This window comes from Cetorhinus maximus, chromosome 34, assembly GCF_964194155.1.
Source record: "Cetorhinus maximus chromosome 34, sCetMax3.hap1.1, whole genome shotgun sequence".
In the NCBI taxonomy this organism is placed as follows: domain Eukaryota; kingdom Metazoa; phylum Chordata; class Chondrichthyes; order Lamniformes; family Cetorhinidae; genus Cetorhinus; species Cetorhinus maximus.
The window spans coordinates 7,776,525-7,799,075 of NC_135912.1; the positions used below are offsets into that span (position 1 = coordinate 7,776,525).

The 22,551-nt window shown below is 49.2% G+C and overlaps 1 protein-coding gene across 1 annotated transcript in view; it reads right to left on the reverse strand.

The window, feature by feature from the left end:
- Positions 1 to 22,545, reverse strand: part of mcm7 (minichromosome maintenance complex component 7) — a 31,738-nt gene extending 9,193 nt beyond the window's left edge. The window contains exons 1-13 of the mRNA XM_078533907.1: positions 22,533 to 22,545; positions 21,907 to 22,071; positions 21,593 to 21,717; positions 20,475 to 20,655; positions 18,838 to 18,975; positions 18,573 to 18,722; positions 16,776 to 16,890; positions 15,020 to 15,151; positions 13,217 to 13,300; positions 11,390 to 11,601; positions 8,149 to 8,330; positions 7,215 to 7,298; positions 6,948 to 7,116 (exon numbers count right to left, since the gene is read on the reverse strand). Of these exons, the coding sequence (XP_078390033.1) occupies positions 6,948 to 7,116; positions 7,215 to 7,298; positions 8,149 to 8,330; positions 11,390 to 11,601; positions 13,217 to 13,300; positions 15,020 to 15,151; positions 16,776 to 16,890; positions 18,573 to 18,722; positions 18,838 to 18,975; positions 20,475 to 20,655; positions 21,593 to 21,672 (1,527 nt within the window). The 5' untranslated portion in view covers positions 21,673 to 21,717; positions 21,907 to 22,071; positions 22,533 to 22,545. The remainder of the gene's footprint in view (positions 1 to 6,947; positions 7,117 to 7,214; positions 7,299 to 8,148; positions 8,331 to 11,389; positions 11,602 to 13,216; positions 13,301 to 15,019; positions 15,152 to 16,775; positions 16,891 to 18,572; positions 18,723 to 18,837; positions 18,976 to 20,474; positions 20,656 to 21,592; positions 21,718 to 21,906; positions 22,072 to 22,532) is intronic.
- Positions 22,546 to 22,551: the final 6 nt, after the last annotated feature.

Genomic DNA, 22,551 nt, shown 5'->3' on the forward strand with positions numbered 1-22,551 from the left:
TCGGCGGTGGAGGGAGTGAATGTTTGTGGATGGGGTGCCAATCAAGTGGACTGCTTTTTGGCCTGAACGATGTCAAGCTTCTTGAATGTTGTGGGAACTGCACTTATCCAGGCAAGTGGGGATGATTCCATCACACTCCTGACTTGTGCCTTGTAGATGTTGGACAGACTTTGGGGAGTGCTGGAGTTGAGTTACTCACCGCAGATTCCCAGCCTCTGACCTGCTCTTGTAGCCACAGTATTTATATGGCTAGTCCAGTTCAGTTTCTGGTCAATGGTAACCCCCCAGGATGTCGATAGTGGGGGATTCAGTGATGGTAAGGCCATTGAATATCGAGAGGCAATGGCTGGATTCTCTCTTGTTGGAGATGGTCATTGCCAGACACTTGTGTGGCACGAATGTTACTTGCCACTTGTCAGCCCAAGGCCTGGATAATGTCGAATTTGGACATGGACTGCTTCAGTATCTCGGTCATCGCGAGCGGTGCTGAACATTGTGCAATCATCAGCGAACATCCCCACTTCTGACCCTATGATGGAAGGAAGCTTATTGATGAAGCAGCTGAAGATGGTTGGGCTGAGGACACTACCCTGAGGAACTCCCGCAGTGATGTCCCAGAGCAGAGATGACTGACCTCCAACAACCACAACTATCTTCCTTCATGCTAGGTATGACTCCAACCAGCAGTTTTTCCCCCTGATTCCAGTTTTGCTAGGGCTCCTTGATGCCACACTTGGGTCAAATGCTGCCTTGATGTCAAGGGCAGTCACTCTCCCCTCACCTAGACCTAGGATCAATTGCTGCCTCGAGTTCCAAACTTCTACACACTTTGTATGTAACCCTTTCATTTCTGAAAGGTCTGGCTCTCATTTTTAGACTGTGCTCCCTATTCTAACTAGCGAGACTAGTTTCTCTCATTCTACCCTCGCCGTCTCCCTTCATTTCTTAAAAGCTTTGATGAAATCACATTTTGCCCCAATTCCAGGGAATACAGCCCTAGGTTTGTGTAACCTCTCCTCATAATTTAACCCTTGGACTCCCGGTATCGTTCTGGTAAATCTGCGCTGCGCTCCCTCCAAGGCCAATATATTCTCCCTGAGGTGTGATGCCCAGAACTGCTGAGTGACTCAAGGTGTGGTCTTACTCAGGCTTTGTACAGCTGAAGAATGCCTTCAACCCCCTTTGCATTCTGCTCCTCCAGATAGAAAGGCCAGCATTCCTGAGAGGGGAGATGGTGGATGTAGTGGTAATGTCACTGGACTAGCAATGCAGACGCCCGGGGTATACTCTGGGACTGACACGACCGGTGGTGGAATTTAAACTCAAATGAATAAATCTGCAATATATAAAGCTCATCTCAGTGACGACGACCATGAAACCATGATTGATTTGTGGTAAAAAAAAAACCCATCTGGTTCACTCACGTCCTTTAGGGAAGGAAATCTGCCGTCCTTACCCGATCTGGTTTACATGTGACTCCAGGTCCACAACAATGTGGTTGACTCTTAAACGCCCTCTGAAATGGCCAAGCAAGAGTTCAAGGGCAATTAGGGAGGGGCAACAAATACTGGCCCTGCCTATGATGATGATGATGAATGAAGGAAGAAAAAAAATAAAATAAATGCCATTAGCCTTTCTGATTATTGTCAAGACGTTTATAACAATCTGCTCCCCCAGCCCCTAAGTCTCTTTGGACCTCTGCTGTTTCTAGCTTTTCACCAGTTGGAATGTGTCCTGCTCCATCCTTTACATGTCAAAAGTCGGTGACCTCATATTTACATTCATCGAATCCACTTGCCACAATTTTGTCCGTTCACACCTTATTAATATCTCTCGGCAATTTTAAGCTTCCCCCTGTACTGCTCGCAATGCTGTCTAAATTGGTGCCATCTGCAAACTTGGATGTGTGGTTTTCAATTCTATGATCGGAGTCATTAAGAGATATGGTTAATAGTCAGGGCCCTATACAGATCCTTGCGCCGCTCACCATATTCTTACCAATTGGAGTATCTGCCCATTATCCAGTGTATTTATCACCCACCGCTCAGTCAATTTGAACCAGATCAATTATTTGCCTTCAATTCACTGAACTTAGCCAACTTTATCTTCAACGGAAAGCTAATATCAACAGCGGTGACCGGGAGAAGCTGCAGGGTTGTTGTAAAAACTCATCCAGTTCATGCCTGGTTAAGAGAACCATCGCCCCAGTGAATCCTCCACTATGAACATCCTGGGGGTTACCATTGCCCAGAAACTGAACTGGACCAGCCATGTAAATGCTGTGTCTACAAGTGCAGGTCAGAGGCTGGGAATTCTGCAGAGAGTAACTCACCTCCTGACTCCCCAAAGCCTGTCCACCATCTACAAGGCACAAGTCAGGAGTATGATAGAATATTCCTCAATTGCCTGGAATAGTGCAGCTCCCACAACACTCAAGAAGCTCGACACCATCCAGGACAAAGCAGCCCACTTGATTGGCACCACATCCACAAACCTTCACTCCCTCCATCACCCATACAGTAGCAGCAGTGTGTACCATCTATAAGGTGCACTTCAGCAACTCACCAAGGCTCCTTAGACAGCACCTTCCAAACCCAGAAGGACAAGGGCAGCAGACAGATGGGAACACCACCACCTGGAAGGATCCCTCCAAGCCACTCACCATCCTGACTTGGAAATATATCACCGTTCCTTCACTGTCGCTGAGTCAAAATCCTGGAACTCCCTCCCTAGCAGCACTGTGGGTGCACCTACGCCACATGGACTGCAGCGGTTCAAGAAGGCAGCTCACCACCACCTTCTCAAGGGCAATTAGGTATGGGCAATAAATGCTGGCCCAGCCAGCGACACACACATCTCGTAATACCTTCTAGTGTAGGAAACAGCTGTCGTTACCTGGCCTAGATGTGGCTGAGGATCTACATTCAAGGCAGTAGGACTGTGAAATGGCCTAGCAAAGACAGCTCACCACCACCACCTCAGACATAACTAGGGATGAGCAATGAATGCTGGCCTGGTCAGCAATGCCCACCCAATGGTAGGGGGACAGAAGTGAAACAACACGTGCAATTTTCTCCAATCTAAAGGAACTGTTATAGCCATTCACTGGTTCATTCCTCAGGGCAATGCCTTGACCAGAGTCAAGTTGCCTGGTTTAAATTTCAAACAATGCTTGGCAGTTAACTGTCAGTCATCATTTACTGGTGCATTCTTCATGGCAATGCCTCTACCAATCAAAGCGCACTTGCCAACCAATCAGGACTCTCTTCTCATACAGTATAAAGTTGTTGCTTGCCCTGACATTGGTATTCTCGCGGATGTCCTGATGAGTGCAAGACAAAAAGCTTCGACAAAATGTCTTTTTTCAGTAACACTCAAGGTCTGTACCACTAAACGACTATTCACATGAATTTGTCGGAGCTCCTGTTCCCGATTCAATATTAGTTTCCCTGGGGCTTCTCTGCCCTCTTCCTCTACTGTAATTTATCAACATGTCCACCATTTCCTTATCACTGACAATATCACCACTGTCAGTTTTCCGGTGGTCCACATTGCTTCTGACCACCCTCTTCTTCCTAATGTAGATTTTCTGCTGATCTTAACATCCCTTGCAAGTTTCTTCTTGTGCTGGCTTTCACTAGCTCTTCCTGCCCTTTATATCTTTTGAATTCAGCCCTCGACAACCTGGCTCTAACACTGAGGTTATGCCTCCTCATTCTGCATTAGTGCATCACAGAAAAGAGTTTCCTTTCATCGACCTCAAACCATTTTATAATTTGTAACGTCTCAATAAAATCACTCCTCAGCCTCCAGTAAAGCACAAGCTAAGTTTATAAAGCCCACCCTCATAATTTATCCCATTAAATCCTGGTATTATTCTAATCAATCTGCTCTGCATGACCCCCATGGTCACTACATTCTTCCTGTGTTGTGGTTCCCGAGCAGCAGAGATACATTTAAGGGGAAGTTAGATAAATACATGAGGCAGAAAGGAATAGAAGGGACATGTTGATGGGGATAGATAAGGTTCATGTAGAGCATTAACATGGGCACAGACCAATGGCCTGCTTTGGTACATAAAAACAGGACACAGCATTGCCAATGACGAATGACCAAGGTTCTGTACAGCTGAAGTATCAAATCTTCCCCTTTGTATCAGCTCCTTTCAGATAAAGGCAAACATTCCATTCACCTTTACAAAGAGTTACATAGATTACGCTGCACAGAAATAGGCCATTCAGCCCAACCAGTCCATGCTGGTATTTCTGCTCCACTCGAGCCTCCTCCCACCTTTCCTCATCTAAATCTCTCATCCTAAGTCTCTATTCCCTTCTCCCTCATATACTTGCCTAGCTTCCCAAGCAAGTCCCACATTCTCACCACACTCTGGGGTGAAGAAGTTTTCCTGAACCCCCGATTGGATTTCTTGGTGACTGTTTCCATACCGATGGCCTCTAGTTGTGCTCTTCCCCACAAGAGGAAACATCCTCTCTTAGTGTCCACTCAATCAAAACCTTTCCTGATTTTAAAAACCTCCATAAGGTCACTCCTCAGTCTCTATTCAGGAGAAAGGAAACCAAAACAAAACAAAAACAGAATTACCTGGAAAAACTCAGCAAGTCTGGCAGCATCGGCGGAGAAGAAATCAGTCAACGTTTCGAGCCTTCATGGCCCTTCGGCAGAACTGCAGCATAGTTTCAACAAGGGAGAAATATAAATTGGTTTAAGGTGGGTCGGTGGCGGGGGGGGGAAGAGACACATTGAGGGTGTGGTGTGAGCAGATAATAATCAAAAGATGTCACAGACAAAAGGGTCAAAGAAGTGTTGAAGGTGGTGGTCTTTGTCTGAGAAAAGTGCTAATTAAGAATGGAAAACAGGATATTCAAAGTACAGCTCTAGTGGGGGTGGGGTGGAAAGACTAAAGGTTTTAGTTTTAGATTTAAAAATAATGGAAATAGGTGGGGAAAGAAGAATCTATATAAATTATTGGAAAAAAAAAGCGGGTGGGGGGGGAAAAGAAACGGGGTGGGGATGGGGGGAGGGGGAGTTTAAGATCTAAACAACTTTAGATCTTAAACTCCCCCTCCCCCCATCCCCACCCCGTTTCTTTTCCCCCCCCACCCGCTTTTTTTTTTCAATAATTTATATAGATTCTTCTTTCCCCACCTATTTCCATTATTTTTAAATCTAAAACTAAAACCTTTAGTCTTTCCACCCCACCCCCACTAGAGCTGTACTTTGAATATCCTGTTTTCCATTCTTAATTAGCACTTTTCTCAGACAAAGACCACCACCTTCAACACCTCTTTGACCCTTTTGTCTGTGACATCTTTTGATTATTATCTGCTCACACCACACCCTCAATGTGTCTCTTCCCACCCCCCACCCCCCAACCCACCTTAAACCAATTTATATTTCTCCCTTGTTGAAACTATGCTGCAGTTCTGCCGAAGGGCCATGAAGGCTCGAAACGTTGACTGATTTCTTCTCCGCCGATGCTGCCAGACTTGCTGAGTTTTTCCAGGTAATTCTGTTTTTGTTTTGTTTTGGATTTCCAGCATCCACAGTAGCTTTTAGCTTTTTGTTTTTAGAAAGGAAACCAAGCCTGTTCACCCTTTCCTGATCTGTATACCCACACGTTGGCGTTGTCCCTGTAAATCTTCTCTGCACCCTCTCCAGTGTCTCTATATCCTTTTAATAATATGGCGACCAGACCTGTACACAAATGTGGTCTAACCAAGCTTCAATACAGATTTAACATAGCCTCCCTACTTTTCAACTCTATCCCTCTAGAAATAAAGCTTAAAGTTAAGTTGACTTTTTCTTTATATGACCTTGTTAACCTGTTGTGTAACTTTTAGTGTTTGAGGTATCTGCACTCCAAGATCCCCTTGCTCCTCTATCCCACCTGGACTCTCACCTTCCGAGTGATTAGTTCTATTCTTCCCGCCAAAACGTGCTCCCTCACATTTATCGGTGCAGAACCTCATTTGCTAATTATCTGCCCGTTCCACAGGTTTTATTAACGTCCCACAGTAACGGTGTTGCCCTCCTCAGTGTTGACAATTTCCTCCAATTTGGTGTCATCTGCAAACTGAGAAATTGTGGTTCTGATTCCAGAAATCCAAATGGTGAGCGTAGATTGTGAACAGCACTGGCGCCAGCACTGAGCCTTGTGGAACATCACTTGTAGTGAGTAACTACACTTTACCTCTACTCGCTGCTTTCTGTCTTGAAGCCAGCGAGCAATCCATTCCCCCACTTGTCCCCCCCCCCACCGACTCCACATTGTCTGACCTTATTCATTAGTCTGTTGTGGGGTACATTATCGAAGGCCTTTCGAAAATCCACATAAACTACATCTACTGCATTACCATTGTCCACTCTCGATTACCTCAAAACCTTAAGGTTGGTGAGGCAAGATTTTCCCTTTCGGAATCCGTGCTGACTATTCATTATTATATTTCTCATTTCCAGATGTTCTTCTGTTCTCTCCTTCAGTAAGGATTCCATTATTTTTCCTACCACTGATGTGACGCTGACTGGTCTATAATTCCCTGGGCATGCTCGGTTCCCCCGTTTTAAATGTAGGGATTGTTGTATCTTGAGCACTAAGTGGTATGTGTACCTGGGTACCCAAGCCCCTCTGCTCCTCCAGTTTCTCGCCTCCCATCAAGGGGGACAATACGCCAATTTGTCGTTTGACGATTTCACCTCACGTGGCCACGTTGAGGCAGGTCCAAAGGGAGGCGCCAGCGTCACTGTGGCCAGTTACAATCGTGAGGGCTTCCAGCTCATCACGCTGTACCGAGGTTTAGCCCCACAGCAACGGTTCCTTCCGTTCTCCCCAAAACCCTAACAGCAAACCCGAGGCAGACCAGTGGACACTAAGCCAGTTGTAGCAGAGGGGGCAAGGAAGAGTCCTGTGGTATTCATGGGGTACGTACCAGGGCCGTGGAAATACGCAGGACAGACAGCAGTGTCCTGGCAGATGTAAAGGTCATGTCCTTGTTGACTCGTGACTCCTTCCTCATCTCTACATAAGCAGCGGTGATGTAATCCCCCAGCGACTCTGGGATCATTGGCTGTTTCTTTTTGCACAAGGTAATGTAGCGCCTGAACAAGGAGGGAAACAAAAACAAGTGAAAAGCTGGAGACAGGCTGCTTTCAAAACCAACACCTAGCCTGCCAATGCTGCGATATAGACACCATACCTCATGAGCTTCATGTCCAAAGGCTGGAACTGTGACGGCGGCTGCTTGCTGTGCTGGTGTACGTAGGTGATGTGTTGAGCTAGCCTGAGGGGGTGAGACAAAGAGCAGGTTTAGGAGGTGGACTAGGCACTGGACTAGCATTCGAGAGACCCAGGATAATGCTCTGGGGCCCTGAGTTCAAAATCCACCATGGCAGATGGTGAAATTCGAAGCCTGGTGATGACCACTAAACCATTGCTGATCATCGCAAACACCCATCAGGCTCACTAAAGTCCTTTTAGCAAAAGAAATCTGCTGCCCTTACTTGGTCTGGCCTACATGTGACTCCAGACCCACAGCGATGCGGTTGGCTTTTAAATGCCCTCTGAACGAGGGCAATTAGGGATGGGCAACAAATGCTGGCCTGGCCAGCGACACCCACACCCCAGGCAAGAATGAGAAAAAAGCTCCAAGTCAGGGACGGTGTGTCACTTGGGAGGCGATGGTGTTCCCATGCCTCTGCTGCCCTTATAAACTTGTGAATTAGGGGGAGTGGGCCCCTCGAGCCTGCTTTGCCATTCAATGAGATAATGGCCGATCTGACTGTAACCTCAACTCCACATTCCCACCTACCCCCGATAACCTTTCACCCCCCTTTGCTTAAGAATCTATCCAGCTCTGCCTTGAAAACGTTCAAAGGCTCTGCTTCCACTGCCTTTTGAGGAAGAGAGTTCCAAAGACTCACCGCCCTTGCTCAGCTCTTCTTCTAGTTCCTTCCTCTCATCTCCTCGCTTCCTTTTGCTCCCTTACTTTTGTTTCCTCATCTGCTTCCTCCCCACCCAGTGAGGGCAATGATCACAGCAGTTGCTGCCTGCCAAGGACTGGCCCCTAAGCCCACCCCCTCAGGCCCCCTCCCCAATGGCTGCGTTTGCTGCACCCTCAGCCCCTCCCGTACCTCAGGTCATTATCCCGGTCCGGCTTATCCTGAATGAGCCACAGGAGGTCGAATCGGGACAGCAGCGCAGCCGGGAGCTGGATGTTCTGCTCCACCGTTTTCTTGGGATTGTAGCGGCCGTAGGCAGGATTCGCGGCCGCCAGGATCGAGCAGCGGGCGTTCAGCGTGGTCATGATGCCAGCCTTTAGGAGGAAGCAGCCAACAGGGTTAAGTTTAACAACAGATGACTGGCTGCCACGTCACAGTCCGCTCTCAGCCCCAAGTACTGCTCCAAAAAGATTCAAAACGAAAAGCGATAGTCCCTGGGAGAGGGCGAGAGGCGACATCAAGGCAAGGAACGATTCAGGATGGGGGGGGGGAGAGAGAGCACGCGGGATGGGGGCAGAATCCGTTGGGAATAAAATTCTTTCCTTTGCACTGAATATTTGTTTCACTCACAATTACTGAGACATAGACGCCTCGTACACAGGAAAACCGCTTCTAAACATGGATACTAACAGGTAAAGTAAAGAACTTAGGAGGATTGGTTTTAGTACAGAGAATGCGAAAGCCATATGGAGCGTTAGAAGCAGAGCGCACTGGCTGTTTAAGGGGAGACTTGGTGCAGACAAGGGAAAGAAGGGACTAGAGGGATACAGGGTGGGGGTTGGGCGGGAGGGGTAGGGGTGGAGGAGAAGAGGAGCCTCCTGTGAAGTAGAGAGCAGTTCAACTAAATGGCTTGTTTCTCTGCTGTACAGTTGTGCCATGGTTGTGTTATTAACTTGATGGTAGAATGTACAAATTCTACCCAGAACTTTCGGCACAGAAACAGGCCTTTCAGCTCTAGCCGGCGCGCGACCATCTTTATGCTAAACGTAAGCCTCCCTCTCGCCTTTCGGTACCTGCTCCCATCTACATGTCCTTCTGTCCCTTTCCTTCTCATGTATTTACCCAGCTCCCTGTTAAATATATCAACGCCTCAACCACCACTCCCCGTCGTAATGAGGTCGGGGGTTTGGAAGGTGCTGTCGAAGGAGCCTTGGCGAGTTGCCACAGGGCATCTTGTAGATGGTACACACGCTGCTGCTACTGTGCGTCGGTGATGGAGGGAGTGAATGTTGAAAGGTGGTGGACGGGGTGCCAGTCCAGCAGGCTGCTCTGTTCTGGATGGCGTCGAGCTTCTCGAGCGTTGTTCTTACATCGACTGTGTTACTGTTGTCTACTGTTACTCCCTCAAAGAGTTCAATAAGCTCGGTCAAGCATGGCCCACTGTTTCAAAGCCCATGCTGACTATTCTTTATGATATTGTCTTTCAATGTTTTTCTGGTATGTCGCTAAGTAAAGCTTCTATGATTTTTTTAAGCAAACTGGTCAATAGTTCGACGGACTCGTTCCATCTCCCTTTTTAAAGATCGGACCATTTGCTGCCGGCCAGCCCTCTGCAGTATTCCGCTTCTAAATGAACCGTGTATCACAGCGGCACTGCTCCTCCTCCACAACCTCTTTCCTACTCACAGATGCGAGGCATCCGGAGCAGGGATTTTAGCCTCTAAGTTTTACCACTTCGGGCAAGGGCAGCAGATAGATGGGAACACCACCACCTGCAAGTTCCCCTCCAAGCCACTCACCATCCTGACTTGGAACAAAAAGGGCCATTCCCTCACTTGCTGGGTCAAAATCCTTTATACGAATAAGGAGGAGTAGGCCACTCGGCCCCTCTAGCCTGCTCAGTCATTCAATAAGACCATGGCTAACCCGAATGTAACTACAACCCCACATTTCTGCCTACCCCCAATAACCTTTCACCCCCTTGTTAATCGAGAATCTATCCAACTCTTCCACCACCTTTTGAGGAGGAGTTCCAAAGACTCTCAACCCTCAATAAAAAAATTCTCATCTCTGTTTTAAATGGGCAACTGCTTATTTTTAAACAGTGACCCCCTAGTTCTAGATTCTCCCACAACAGGAAACATCCTCTCCACACCCACCCTGTCAAGACCCCCTCTGGATTTTATATGTTTCAATGAAGTCGCCTCTTACTCTTCAAAACCTCCAGCGGATACAAGCCTAACCTTGTCCAGCCTTTCCTCATAAGACAACCCGCCCATTCCTGGTATTAATCTAGTAAACCTTCGCTGAACTGCCTCCAACGCATTTACATCTTTCTTTAAATAAGGAGACCAGTACTGTACACAATGCTCCAGATGTGGCCTTACCAATGCCCTGTACAACTGAAGCACAACCTCCCTACTTTTGTAATCAATTCCCCTCACAATAAATGACCTTGGAACACTCTTCCTAACAACACTGTGGGTGTACCTACACCACACAGACTGCAGCTGTGCAAGGCGGTGGTGAGCGAGGGCAACTAGGGATGGGCAATAAAAATGCCAGTCTAGCCAGCAACATCCGCGTCCCATGAATAAATAAAAAAAAGTTGAATTAATTTATCGATTATTTGCCCACCTCCCACCAATGTCACCCGCACCTTGTTAATCTCCCTGGTAACGTTAAGGCTTAAGTTACAATTCAATATTTCTGCCCTTTTGCTTTCATTGTGTGTCGGTTAGTGGACCTGCCCTTAACTCCAAATTTTCCTTCAATGTTAACACTTTGATTTAAAATTTCACCGTCCTCTCTCACATTGTTTGATGATTTAACTCCTCTTTGCTTTCACAATCGTTTCTGACTTTCATGGGTTGGGAGGAACCAGTTATAGTAGGAATTACTGAGACGTGGCGACAGAAGAGAAAACAAAATCACGGGGTTAAACATCGCGGGGTAAAACGTGTTTAGGAAAGACAGAGGGGGAAAAGAGAGTTGGAGTAGCTATACTTACTCAGGATAAAATAATGGCAGGAGAATAAAGGAGTACAGAAAGGTGAAGAGATATTCCTTCTGGGCAGAGATAAAAGATGATCACACTTGGGTGTTCAGTGCTAGTCACCACATTGTGAAAAGGACATAGAGACACTGGAGAGAAGATTAACGAGGGTGACACCAGAAATGTGTGGGTATACAGTGCAGGAAAGAATTAACAGGCTGGGTCTCTTTTCTCTTGGAAAAAAAGAGCTGAGGGGTGATCTAATAGAGATCTTTAAAATTTAGGAAAGTTTTTTTGATGTAGTGCCTACTGATCCACTCTAAGTCGCTCAGGGCTCTCCAATTGAGGAGTGTGATGGGCAAAGTGAAGACCGTGAATGGTCAGGTCTAATCGAGCCACTCCCAATCCTAGGCTCTCTCTCTCTCATCTGCCACTTGCCTTAGCAATCGAGATGGTCTGCTGCTCCATCACCTCATGAATGGCAGTCCGGTCGGAGTCCATCATCTTATCAAACTCGTCAATGCAGCAGATCCCTTGGTCAGCCAGCACCAGGGCTCCCCCTTCCAGGATCATCTCCCCGGTAACCGGGTCCTTCATCACTGCAGCAGTCAAACCCACGCCTGAAGATCCCCGGCCTGTGGTGTACTGACCTGGAGGCAGGCACGTCAAGTAGAAGTCAGCACAGGTCCTCTCACTGGGACACGAAATGTTCAGCCCAGGGGCCAGTTTCACAGCACAATCCACCCACAAAGTTAATGGCAGTAAGCAGCCTGTCTTCACATTGTCCTGTATTCCCATACCCGTCACGGCACCCTCCTGCTCTCTCCACACACACACAATCCTGCTTGTGTATCTGATTTTTAAGCCCCTCGCCCTCACTGCTATTGGCGGTCAGAGCTGCGGAGACACAGCGGTACTGGGGCACTAACCCAAGGGAGGAACCTTGGTGAGAGCGAGATTCCAGGAGAAACCCCCGGTGCAGCCCAACGTGCGTGACTCCACTCCGCTCCACTCCCAAACACATCGGCTGCATGCTGGGCAGAAACCTGCGTCAGCCAGCATGCCCTCACTTCAGAAAACTCAACAGCTGGGCCAGCACCCATTTGAGGCCCACACAGTGATGGGAAATGGTCAAGCTACATTCCTGTGGATATAGTACAACCTGCCGATGAATGTTGGGAGTTGCTTTTAAGGGAGGCAACTGTTTGCCTAGGTTTTGACCCACAAGAGCTTCAGTTACAACTGAGAGACTGGACATAGATCAGGGACGACAGGTCTCAGGGACAGTCACACATTTAACCTGACTCTACTGAAGGCACAGGAAAGCTAAGAGCAAGTGAAGCTTGGAGCTCTCACTATTACAGCTGCTTCAGAAAGAGCCCCGCCCTTGCGCAAGGTGGCGGGGAAGCTACTCACCCACAGGCTCGGGAAACTGTGGTACAGAGAGGACAAAATACTTTTACTCTGGATGATAGATTAAACCTAGCCCCACACTAGCTAGCACAAGCTTGCAACACAAATCAATTAAACTATTGCACTTGTTATATAATCACATGATTCTTGTAGAACACAGTCCACAACCCCCAGCTAGAAACAAATATAACCACATCAACACAGCTAGTGATAGAGACTCAGTACAGGTATTACCCAGAGTTCACACATCTCAGGGTCACTTGGTCAGTACAGGTATCACCCAGAACCCACACATTACAGGGTCAGAACAGATATCACCCAGAGTTCACACATCACAGGGTCAGACACTCGGTCAGTACAGATATCACCCAGAGTTTACACATCTGAGGGTCACTTGGTCAGTACAGGTATCACCCAGAGTTCACACATCGCAGGGTCACTCGGTCAGAACAGGTATCACCCAGAACCTACACATTACAGGGTCAGACACTCGGTCAGTACGGATATCACCCAGAGTTCACACATCGCAGGGTCACTCGGTCAGTACAGATATCACCCAGAGTTTACACATCTGAGGGTCACTCGGTCAGTAAAGATATCACCCAGAGTTCACACATCGCAGGGTCACTCGGTCAGTACAGGTATCACCCAGAACCCACGCATTACAGGGTCAGACACTGGGTCAGTACAGATATCACCCAGAGTTCACACATCACAGGGTCAGACACTCGGTCAGTACAGATATGACCCAGAGTTTACACATCTGAGGGTCACTTGGTCAGTACAGATATCACCCAGAGTTCACACATCGCAGGGTCACGTCAGCTAGATTGATGGACACTGAACACTTACTCCTCGGTGCGAGTCTGTCTATGTAGCAGAGCAGCTGTGATTTTGCCACACCAGGATCTCCCATCAGACAGATGTTGATGTTTCCTAAAAGCGATCAGGAGGGAAATGGAGATCATAAGGAACCCGAGAGATGCTGTACAGTCACAAACAACGGAGTGAATGGCGAGGGTGTTGGGAGTCGAAGGTGATCCTTCGACATGCCCTAGCACAGTCTGGTGCTCACCTTCAATTGGGCAGCCTTGTTCTGTCACTAGCCCTTATGCATTGTCCCCTCGTGTGGGATAAACCCTCCTGTTCCCACTCATTCCATTGAAATAATCAACATCACAACAAACACATTAGAGCCACATTTTCAGAGTCCACGGAATTAAAGGGAAGTTACAAAACGTTTTACAGAGGCCAGGCAAAATGTAGAATTTCCAGCTGAAAACTGTGGCTGAAGCAGTGTTCGTGAAGTGGCTGTAGGGAATTAGACAGTAACTTGAAAGGGACAAAGGGTAGGGGGGTTCGAGGGTGATTGGGTTAAGACTAATTGGAGTATTAAAGGGTTTGGGGAGTGTTTTTTAAACAAATTCATTCATGGGATGTCAGCATTGTTGACGTGACCATCATTTGTTTCTCACCCCTAACTGTCTGTGAGAAGTTAGAGGTGAACTGCCGTCTGGTGTGGGTACACCCACAGTGCTGTTAAGGGAGGGAATTCCAGGATTTTGACCCAGTAACAGTCAAGGAACAGTGATATAGATCCAACTCAGGATAGTAGGTGCCTTGGAGGGGAACTTGCAGGTGGAGGTGCTCCTATGCATCTGCTGCCCTTGTCCTTCTAGGTGGTAGAGGTCAAGGATTTGGAAGGTGCTGTCGAAGGAGCCTGGGTGAGCTGCTGCAGTGCACCTTGTAGATGCTGCCACTGTCTGTTGGTGGTCTAGGGAGTGAATGTCTGAGGTGATGGATGGGGTGTCATTCAAGCAGGCTCCTTCGTCCTGGATGGTGTCGAGCTTCTCAAGGGTTGTTGGAGCCGCACTCATCCAGGCAAGTGGAGAGTATTCCATCACGCTCCTGACTTGTGCCTTGCAGACAGTGGACAGGTTTTGGAGAGTCAGGAGGTGAGTTACTCGCTGCAGAATTCCCAGCCTGTGACCTGCTCTTGTAGCCACTGTATCTATATGGTTGGCCCAGCTCAGTTTCAGGTCAATGGTAACCCACAGGATGTTGATAGGTGGGGGGGATTCAGCGATGGTAATGCCATTTAATGTCAAGGGGTGTAAGGTTAGATTCTCTCTTGTTGGAGAGATTCATTGCCAGGCGCTTGTGCGGCATGAATGTTACTTGCGGGGATAAAGCTGGGTGGAATAGCTGAGGGTTTGGGAAGTGAGCACTTGACCGGGGGGTTAGACTGGGTGGATATTAGTGGGTACGGGAATGGGATATTAAAGAGTTATGGGGAGTGATCAGGGAAGTGGGATTAGCCTGGGTTACATAGAGCAGGTTTATGGTAAGAAGGTTTTTAATGGATGTAAAAACATTCTCTGAATCAAGCACTTATTAGAAATGCAAACATGATGTTTAAGGATTGAACTAAACACACCCAACTCCGACCCAGGTATAGTGTCGGTTCACCCTCCAAATCAGTCCCATTTCCAACCCACCCCAATGTAAAATCAAATAGATTTTTCATGTCCAATTAACTAGTAGGACAGTGTAGAGCAATCCCACACAGGCGGGGCCAGAACTGCGTCAGCCCCCAGGCCAGAAGTGATGTAAACTCAGGGGGGCAGGGAGACCCAGTCCCTCCCCGTCCCTTACCTCTGATCTTCATTCCTTTGGGAGACTGATCCACCCCTCCGACCAGGAGCAGGAGCAGAGCCTTCTTCACGTCCTCGTGCCCGTAGATCTCGGGTGCGATCGAGGCTGCGAGCTTCTCGTAGAAATCCTCCTCTGGAAGGGGGGAGGGGGGACAGAGTGTCAGGCTCAGCGCTCACCACACAGCACAGCAGGGGAAAAGGGACTCGCCCATCACGATGTCTTAGCCACCGACACCAAGCGACACTAACACCGAATTCAATACATTTCCCGATCACACCAACATCCCTGCCTGGTTTCCAAACACACTTTAAAGCCACAGGCCCTTACCTTACCGATATCACCCTTGTAGCTGCAACATACGAATTAGGAGCAGGAGTAGGCTTCCTCGAGCCTACTCCACCATTCGATAAGATCGCGCTGATCTGACTGTAACCTCTCCACACTCCCGCCTACCCCCGGTAACCTTTCACCTCCTGATCAAGAATTTATCTAGCTCTGCCTTAAAAATATTCAAAGACTCTGCTTCCACTGCCTTTTGAGGAAGAGAGTTCCAAAGACTCACCACAGGAAAAAAATCTCAACTCAGTCTCAAATGGGCGATCCCCAGTTCTAGATTCTCCCACAAGGGGAAACATCCTCTCCACATCCACCCTGTCAAGACCCCTCAAGGATCTTATAGGTTTCAATCAAGTCGCCTCTCACTCTTCTAAACTCCAGTGGATACAAGCCTAACCTGCCCAACCTTTCCTCATAAGACAACCCTCCCATTCCAGGTATTAGTCTAGTAAACCTTCTGTGAACTGCTCTGACGCATTTACGTCTTTCCTTAAATAAGGAAACCAATACCGGACACAGTACTCCAGATGTGGCCTCACCAATGCAGTGTATAACCAAAACATAACCTCCCTACTTTTGTATTCAATTCCCCTCACAATAAATGATAACATTCTATTAGCTTCCCTGATTACTTGCTGTACCTGCAAACTAACTTTCTGCGATTCATGCACTAAGACATTCAGTTCCCTCTGCATCACAGAGCTCTGCAATCTCTCACCATAGAAACCAGGAGGAGTAGGCCATTCGGCCCTTCGAGCCTGCTCCGCCATTCAATGAGATCATGGCTGATCCTCCACCTCAACACCACATTCCCGCTTTCTCTCCATATCCCTTGACGCCCCTAACATCCAAAAACGTCTCAATTTCTTTCTCGACTATACTCAGTGACCCAGCCTCCTCTGTGGTAGAGAATTCCACAGGTTGACCACCCTCAGTGAAGGAATTTTTCCTTATCTTAGTGCTAAATGGCCTGCCCCGTAGCCTGAGGCTGTGGCCCCTGGTTCTAGACTCCCCAGCCTGATCACATACTTTTAAAAAATTCTTCCTGCCAAAAATGGACAACTTCACATTTTCCCACATTATACTCCATTTACTAGATCTTCGCCCACTCAACAATCCTCGGGTACAGACAGTGGCATCAGATGTGCCACGAATGCCACACCCCAATGATGAGCACACCCCAGCTCTGCCACAATTGGTTATGCAACGACTCACTGTGCCTTGCCGAAGGTGTTCACTCACTCTGGCTTTATGACTTGTCTTCATTAACCCCGGGGCAGTTCAAGAGTCAAGCCAGGGGCCCCCAGCGCATCTCACTAACTCGTTTCACTGCTTGGCAGTGACGGACGAGGCACCCGCTAACTGTGCACACAACCGACAGGGGCACTGCGGCACCCCCGCGGGTCCACTCCATACTGACCCGTGATTTGTTTCAGCTCATCCTCGCTCAGTTCCTGGGCTCCCAGTTCGTCATCTTCAGTTTTATTCATCTGGCTGATGCGGTGAGCTTCCAGGTACGTCTCAGAGAGCAGGCCCTAAAATCAGAGCGGCCAGTTAGAACTAGAGAATGGTCATGGCACCGGAGGGGAGGTCAGTCAGTCCCTTGTGTCTAGGCCCGCTCTCTGCGAGAGCGACTCAACCCTTTGCCCCCGTGGCCTTGCAAGCTTTCTCCCGTTCAGGCCTTTATTTAATTCCCATCAAAAGTCACGGTGAATCTGCCTCCACCACACTCAAGCAGCGCATTCCAGATCCTAACCACTCGCTGTTCAATAAGGCTTTTTATTCCGTGCCACTTTTGTTCAATCCACATTCACCTTCCTTCGGTGCTCCCCCCAACCCAGGGCTCCCAACCCTTTGGCTAATGGGAACCAATTCTCTCCATCTACTCTGGACCCATCATGATAAGGACACCCAACAATTAGGAGCAGCAGTCGGTCACTAGACCCCCTCGAGCTCCACCATTCAATAAGATCACAGCGAATTTAATCGTGGCCTCAACTACCCTTTCCCGCCGCCTCTCTGGACCATTGACTCAGACAGTCGAAAAATCTGTCTAACTCAGCTTTGAATATATTCAATGGTCCTGCCTCCACTCTCTGGGAGAGAGGATTCCAAACACTAATGACCCTCAGAAAAAATTTCCTCCCCATCACAGTCTTAAATGGGAGACCCCTTATTATTAAACTGTGCCCCCTAGTGCTAGATTCCCCAATAAGGGGAAACATCTTCACAGTATCTACCCTGTCAAGCCCCCTCAGAATCTTATGCATTTGTCTTCTAAACTCCAATGAATACAGGCCCAACCTTTCCTCACAAGATAAACCCCTTCACCTTCAAATCCAACCCGGTAAACCTTCTCTGAACCAATGAGAGTATATCCCTTCTTAAGGTGACCACAATTGCACACAGTACTCTAGATGTGGCCTCACCAATGCCCTGTAGATTGGGCAACGCTACTGCCGCTGTCTGTCAGTGATGGAGGGAGTGAATGTTGAAGGTGGTGGATGGGGTGCCAATCAAGCGGGATGCTTTGTCCTGGATGATGTCAAGCTTGAGTGTTGTGGGAGCTGCACTCATCCAGGCAAGTGGGGAGTATTCCATCACACTCCTGACCTGTGCCTTGTAGATGGTTTTGGTGAGTCAGGAGGTGAGTTACTCACCACAGAATTCCCAGCCGCTGACCTGCTCTTGAAGCCACAGTATTTATATGGCTAGTCCAGTTTCTGGTCAATGGTAACCCAGAGGATGTTGATAGTGGAGGATTCAGTGATTGCAATGCCATTGAATGTCAACAAGCGATGATTAATTTCTCTCATGTTGGAGATGGTCATCACCCGGCACTCTCGTGTGGCACGAATGTTACCTCGCCACGTATCAGCCCAAGCCTGAATGTTGTCCAAGTATGATGCATACGGCCACAGGCTGCTTTAGTATCTGAGGAATCGCGAATGGTGAACACTAATTATCGGTGAACTTCTCCCCTTATGATGGAGGAAAGGTCATTGATGAAGCAGCTGAAGAAGGTTGGGCCTGGGGCATTACCCTGAGGAACTCCTGCAGTGACGTCCCGGAGCTGAGATGATTGACCTCCAACAACCACTGCCTCCAGTGGAGAGTTGGCCCCGCACCCCCCAATTCCCATCGACTTCAGTTTCGCCAGGACCTCGATGCCACACTCGGTCAAATTGACGTTAAGCCCTTCATCTCGTGCTCTTACCTGAACCACCTGCCTGAAGCCAGTCCGCATCATGGGGAGGAAGATGCCAGTGATGCTGACGTGGTCCCCGGGCTGCGCCAGTCTTGTGTTTTCCCCCCTGCTGTACACCGTCATGCTGCGAGGAATGTTTCCCACAGGTACCTGGTCGCTCTGAGGAGACAAGGCGCTTATCAACATCCTGATAGAGCAACAGAAAGCAGAAGCCCCTTCACACCTCCCCCACAACAGTCCTGAAAGGAAGCAAAGCCTGGCTTCAGCCACTTACATGTTCCTGGATTTTAATTTCCTGAAATTTGATGAACTTTGACCCCCGCGACTGCAGGTACAGCCTTCCTCCTGATTTGTTGGTTTGACACTCTCGGCTCGGGCACATGATCAGCGGCATGAAGCTCGGAGACTGGATCTGAAACAGGAACCCAACGCAAGGGGCTTTCAATCAGAGGCTGCCCTTCAACAAAACCCACACCCCAGCGGCAGGGGAAGATTCACAGCAAGTTCCAGAGCCCCGAGCTTATCCATCTCAACACTGCACAAGGTGCAGCAGCCCATCTCCAATACGCCCTCTGACACCACGATAATAATAATAGTAATAATAAGCCCGCCCCCTAATCCCCCCCACCTCTCCTCGCCTGCACCCACCCCTCCCGCCCCCCTAAACCCCCTACCTGTCCCCACCTGCCCCCTTATCCCCCCACCCCCTAATCCCCCTACCCCTCCCCACCTGCCCCCTAATCCCCCCACCCCTCCTCACCTGCCCCCTAATCCCCCCACCCCTCCCCACCTGCCCCCTAATCCCCCCACCCCCTAATCCCCCTACCCCTCCCACCCCCATAATACCCCCCACAACTCCTCCACCCGTCTTGACACTGAGGGGGCCATATCCACAAAAGGACAAACTCAAAAGGACAACTGTGTTTGGCATGTATGATTTGAGCTCTTCAATGAAGCAATGGAGGATCGACAAAGGCAACTCTGGTGGCGTTGTATGGACTTGTTAAAGGACGACAAATACGACTTTGTTGGCAAAACTGAAACCTATGAGGTTACTGGGGAAGTGGCAGACTGGATACAAAATGACCTCAGGTACAAGAAGCAGAGAGTAGTGGTGAATAGGTGAGTTTCAAAGTGAAGTGAAGTATACAATGGCATTCACCAGGGGTCAGCAGTAGGACCACTGCTCATTCTGATACACTGGCCTGGCAGCTGATACAAAGTACGGAAGTGTTGCAAACAATGAGGATAGGAACAGACTTCGAGATGACAGTGATAGGGTGAAATGGTCAGAAACATAGCAGTATGTACCATCTACAAGGTGAACTGCAGCAAGTCACCAAGGTTGCTCTGACAGCACCTTCCAAACCCACAACCGCTAACACCTAGAAGGACAAGGGCAGCAGATAGATGGGAACACCACCACCTGCAAATTCCCCTGCAGGCCACACACACCACCCTGACTTGGAAATATATCGGCCGTTCCTTCACTGTCGCTGGGTCAAAATCCTGGAACTCCCTCCCTAACAGCACTGTGGGTGTACCTACACCACAGGGACTGCAGCGGTTCAAGAAGGCAGCTCACCACCACCTTCTCAAGGGGGCAATTAGGCATGGGCAATAAATGCTGGGCCCAGCCAGCGAAGCCCACATCCCACGAATGAATAAAGAAAAATGAAACTGACGGCAGAGGAGTGTGAAGTGATGCATTTCGGTAGGGACCATGAGGAGAGACAGTGTTTTGCAAATAGTGCAGGAACAGAGATGTGGGGTTCACGGACACTGGCTCCACAGAGCCCCCTCACTCATTAACACTCACTACCCCTCCAACAAAACATCCTCCCAGTCCCTGTCACAGCTCACCGCCCTCCGAGTGATCTGCATTCGTTGGACGAGATGCTCTGTGCTTACCGGCTGGTAGGTTTCTGCTCCACACTGATCACACGTGTACGTGGCGACCACCATCATGGGCTTGACCTCTGTCACCCTGGTGACGATGCCTCGGACAGTCACGAGCTTCCCGATGCTGTCTGCCTTCACGTCTCTGATCACCTTGGGCTTGGCGGTGCTGGGAGGCTTGAAATAAACCTCGCTGCGGAGAGCAGAGAAAAGCAGGGCGTCCGTTTACAGACCGATTAACGGCAGACCGGAGTCCGAGGAAGCGGCCCCCACCTCACTCGTTGACCTTCTTTCATTCCCTGCGGCACCCCCCCACCCCCCGACTCTCTAACCCACCAGTCAAAGTCAGAGCTCTCAATCCAACCACATCTTTCGTAACCTGAGCAAAGTCACAATCACTTCAGAGATATTGAAGTGCTTTGGCGATCACTCCAGTACTGTAACAAGCAAGGCAGCAACAAGCTTTGGTCAAACAGCAATGTGATGACGACTTCATTGGCACTGGTCGAGGCAAATACTGTCCAGGAGACCTCCTCCCACTCTTACAGAGAGCATCATGGGCTGTTTTACACCCAGAGGAAAGAGCTTCGGTGACAGTGACAGCGCCGCACTCCCGCGGGGCCACCCCTCCCGACAAGACCCTCAGAAAGGTTTCCCTCCGCCCCGTTCGGCAGGTCCCAAGCAAAAAAAAAAAACCACCAGCCACCATCGTGCCAACAAAGCACCGGAGGCTCAAGTCTGGCAGCAAGGCAGGACGTTACTCCCCTCCCAGCCCGAAGGCCAGTTCTGGCGAAAGGTCAGCCAGCTGAAACGTTAGCTCGGTTTCTCCCGCCACAGAGGCGGGCAGCCCGCTGAGTGTTTCGAGCATTTCCTGTTTTCACTTTGGGTTTACAGCATCCGCTGTATTTCGCTTCTAAGCGTCCAAGGGGATAGCTCTTTCACAGAGCTATCACAGGCACGGTGGGCCGAATGGTCTCTTTGCCTGCCTTAACGCTTGCTGTAAGGGACCGGGAGGCAGGCGCCAGTGCAGGGCCATCACCTGAGCCCCGATATGCCAACCCTCTAAACTGGGGCCTCTCACCATCTTGTCTCCAACCGGCATCCAACTAAAGCCCACAGGCCACACTCACAATCTGCGCAGGAGCTCCTGTGGGTACTGGTTCTGAGCGTCGTGGACCTCATTGGGATCTCGCGTCCGCTGCTCCATCATCAGCCGATGTTCGATGTAAACATCCAGGGCATCCTTGCTCACCACCTGCAGTGGAAGAGCAAACATTCATCAGTCACATCCCCAGGGACGCTGTTAAAACCAACCGGGCCAATCCACCCTGAGTTCCACCAGAGTCTGGTGATCGAGGGCGGACGGGAAGAGGTACAGTACTTGAAGCTGAACTCCCCACCCCACCCCACCACCGCAACGTTCCACTACCTTCCCCTGCCTTACCTCTCTCGCCTTGAAACGTGGCAACAGCTCCTGGACGGCATCAGCGAAGAGGTTCACGTATCGCCGCGTGTTCTCACAGATCGAGTCCACCAGCTCGGGATCTTCCTCTGCAACGTCTTCCAAATCGACGTAGAGCGCGACTTTCTCACGGTGAGCTAGTTGCACCTTCAGGCAAAAAGCCAAAAAAGTGAATTGGAGACGTTTGCACTCACACTCCCTCACAAACTCCACACGTTATACAGGAATCAGCATTCGGAGATTGATTAAACCCAATAGCATCGGGAGAAGCAAGCAAAGGCCCACTCATTTCCTCCCATTTATGACTTATAAAAGGATAGCGCGCGCGCAAATCTGCATTCCTATAGCACCTCTCACGACTTCAGGACATCCCAGAGTGTTTACGGCCACGGTGTGCTTTTGAAATGTAATCGCTGTTACGTTGGCAGAAACACAGCATCTAACCCGCGCACAGCAAGCTCCCACAATCATAAGGATCAACATTCACGAATCGGAGGTTAGCGGGCACAGGGGTGGCACAGGGACAGGGGCAGGGCCGAGAGGTGGTGGTAAGATTTAGAAAGGGACGTGAGAGGACTGTGAAAGGGGTTTTGAGTGAAGGCTCTTACCAGTTGGTCTGTGTATTTG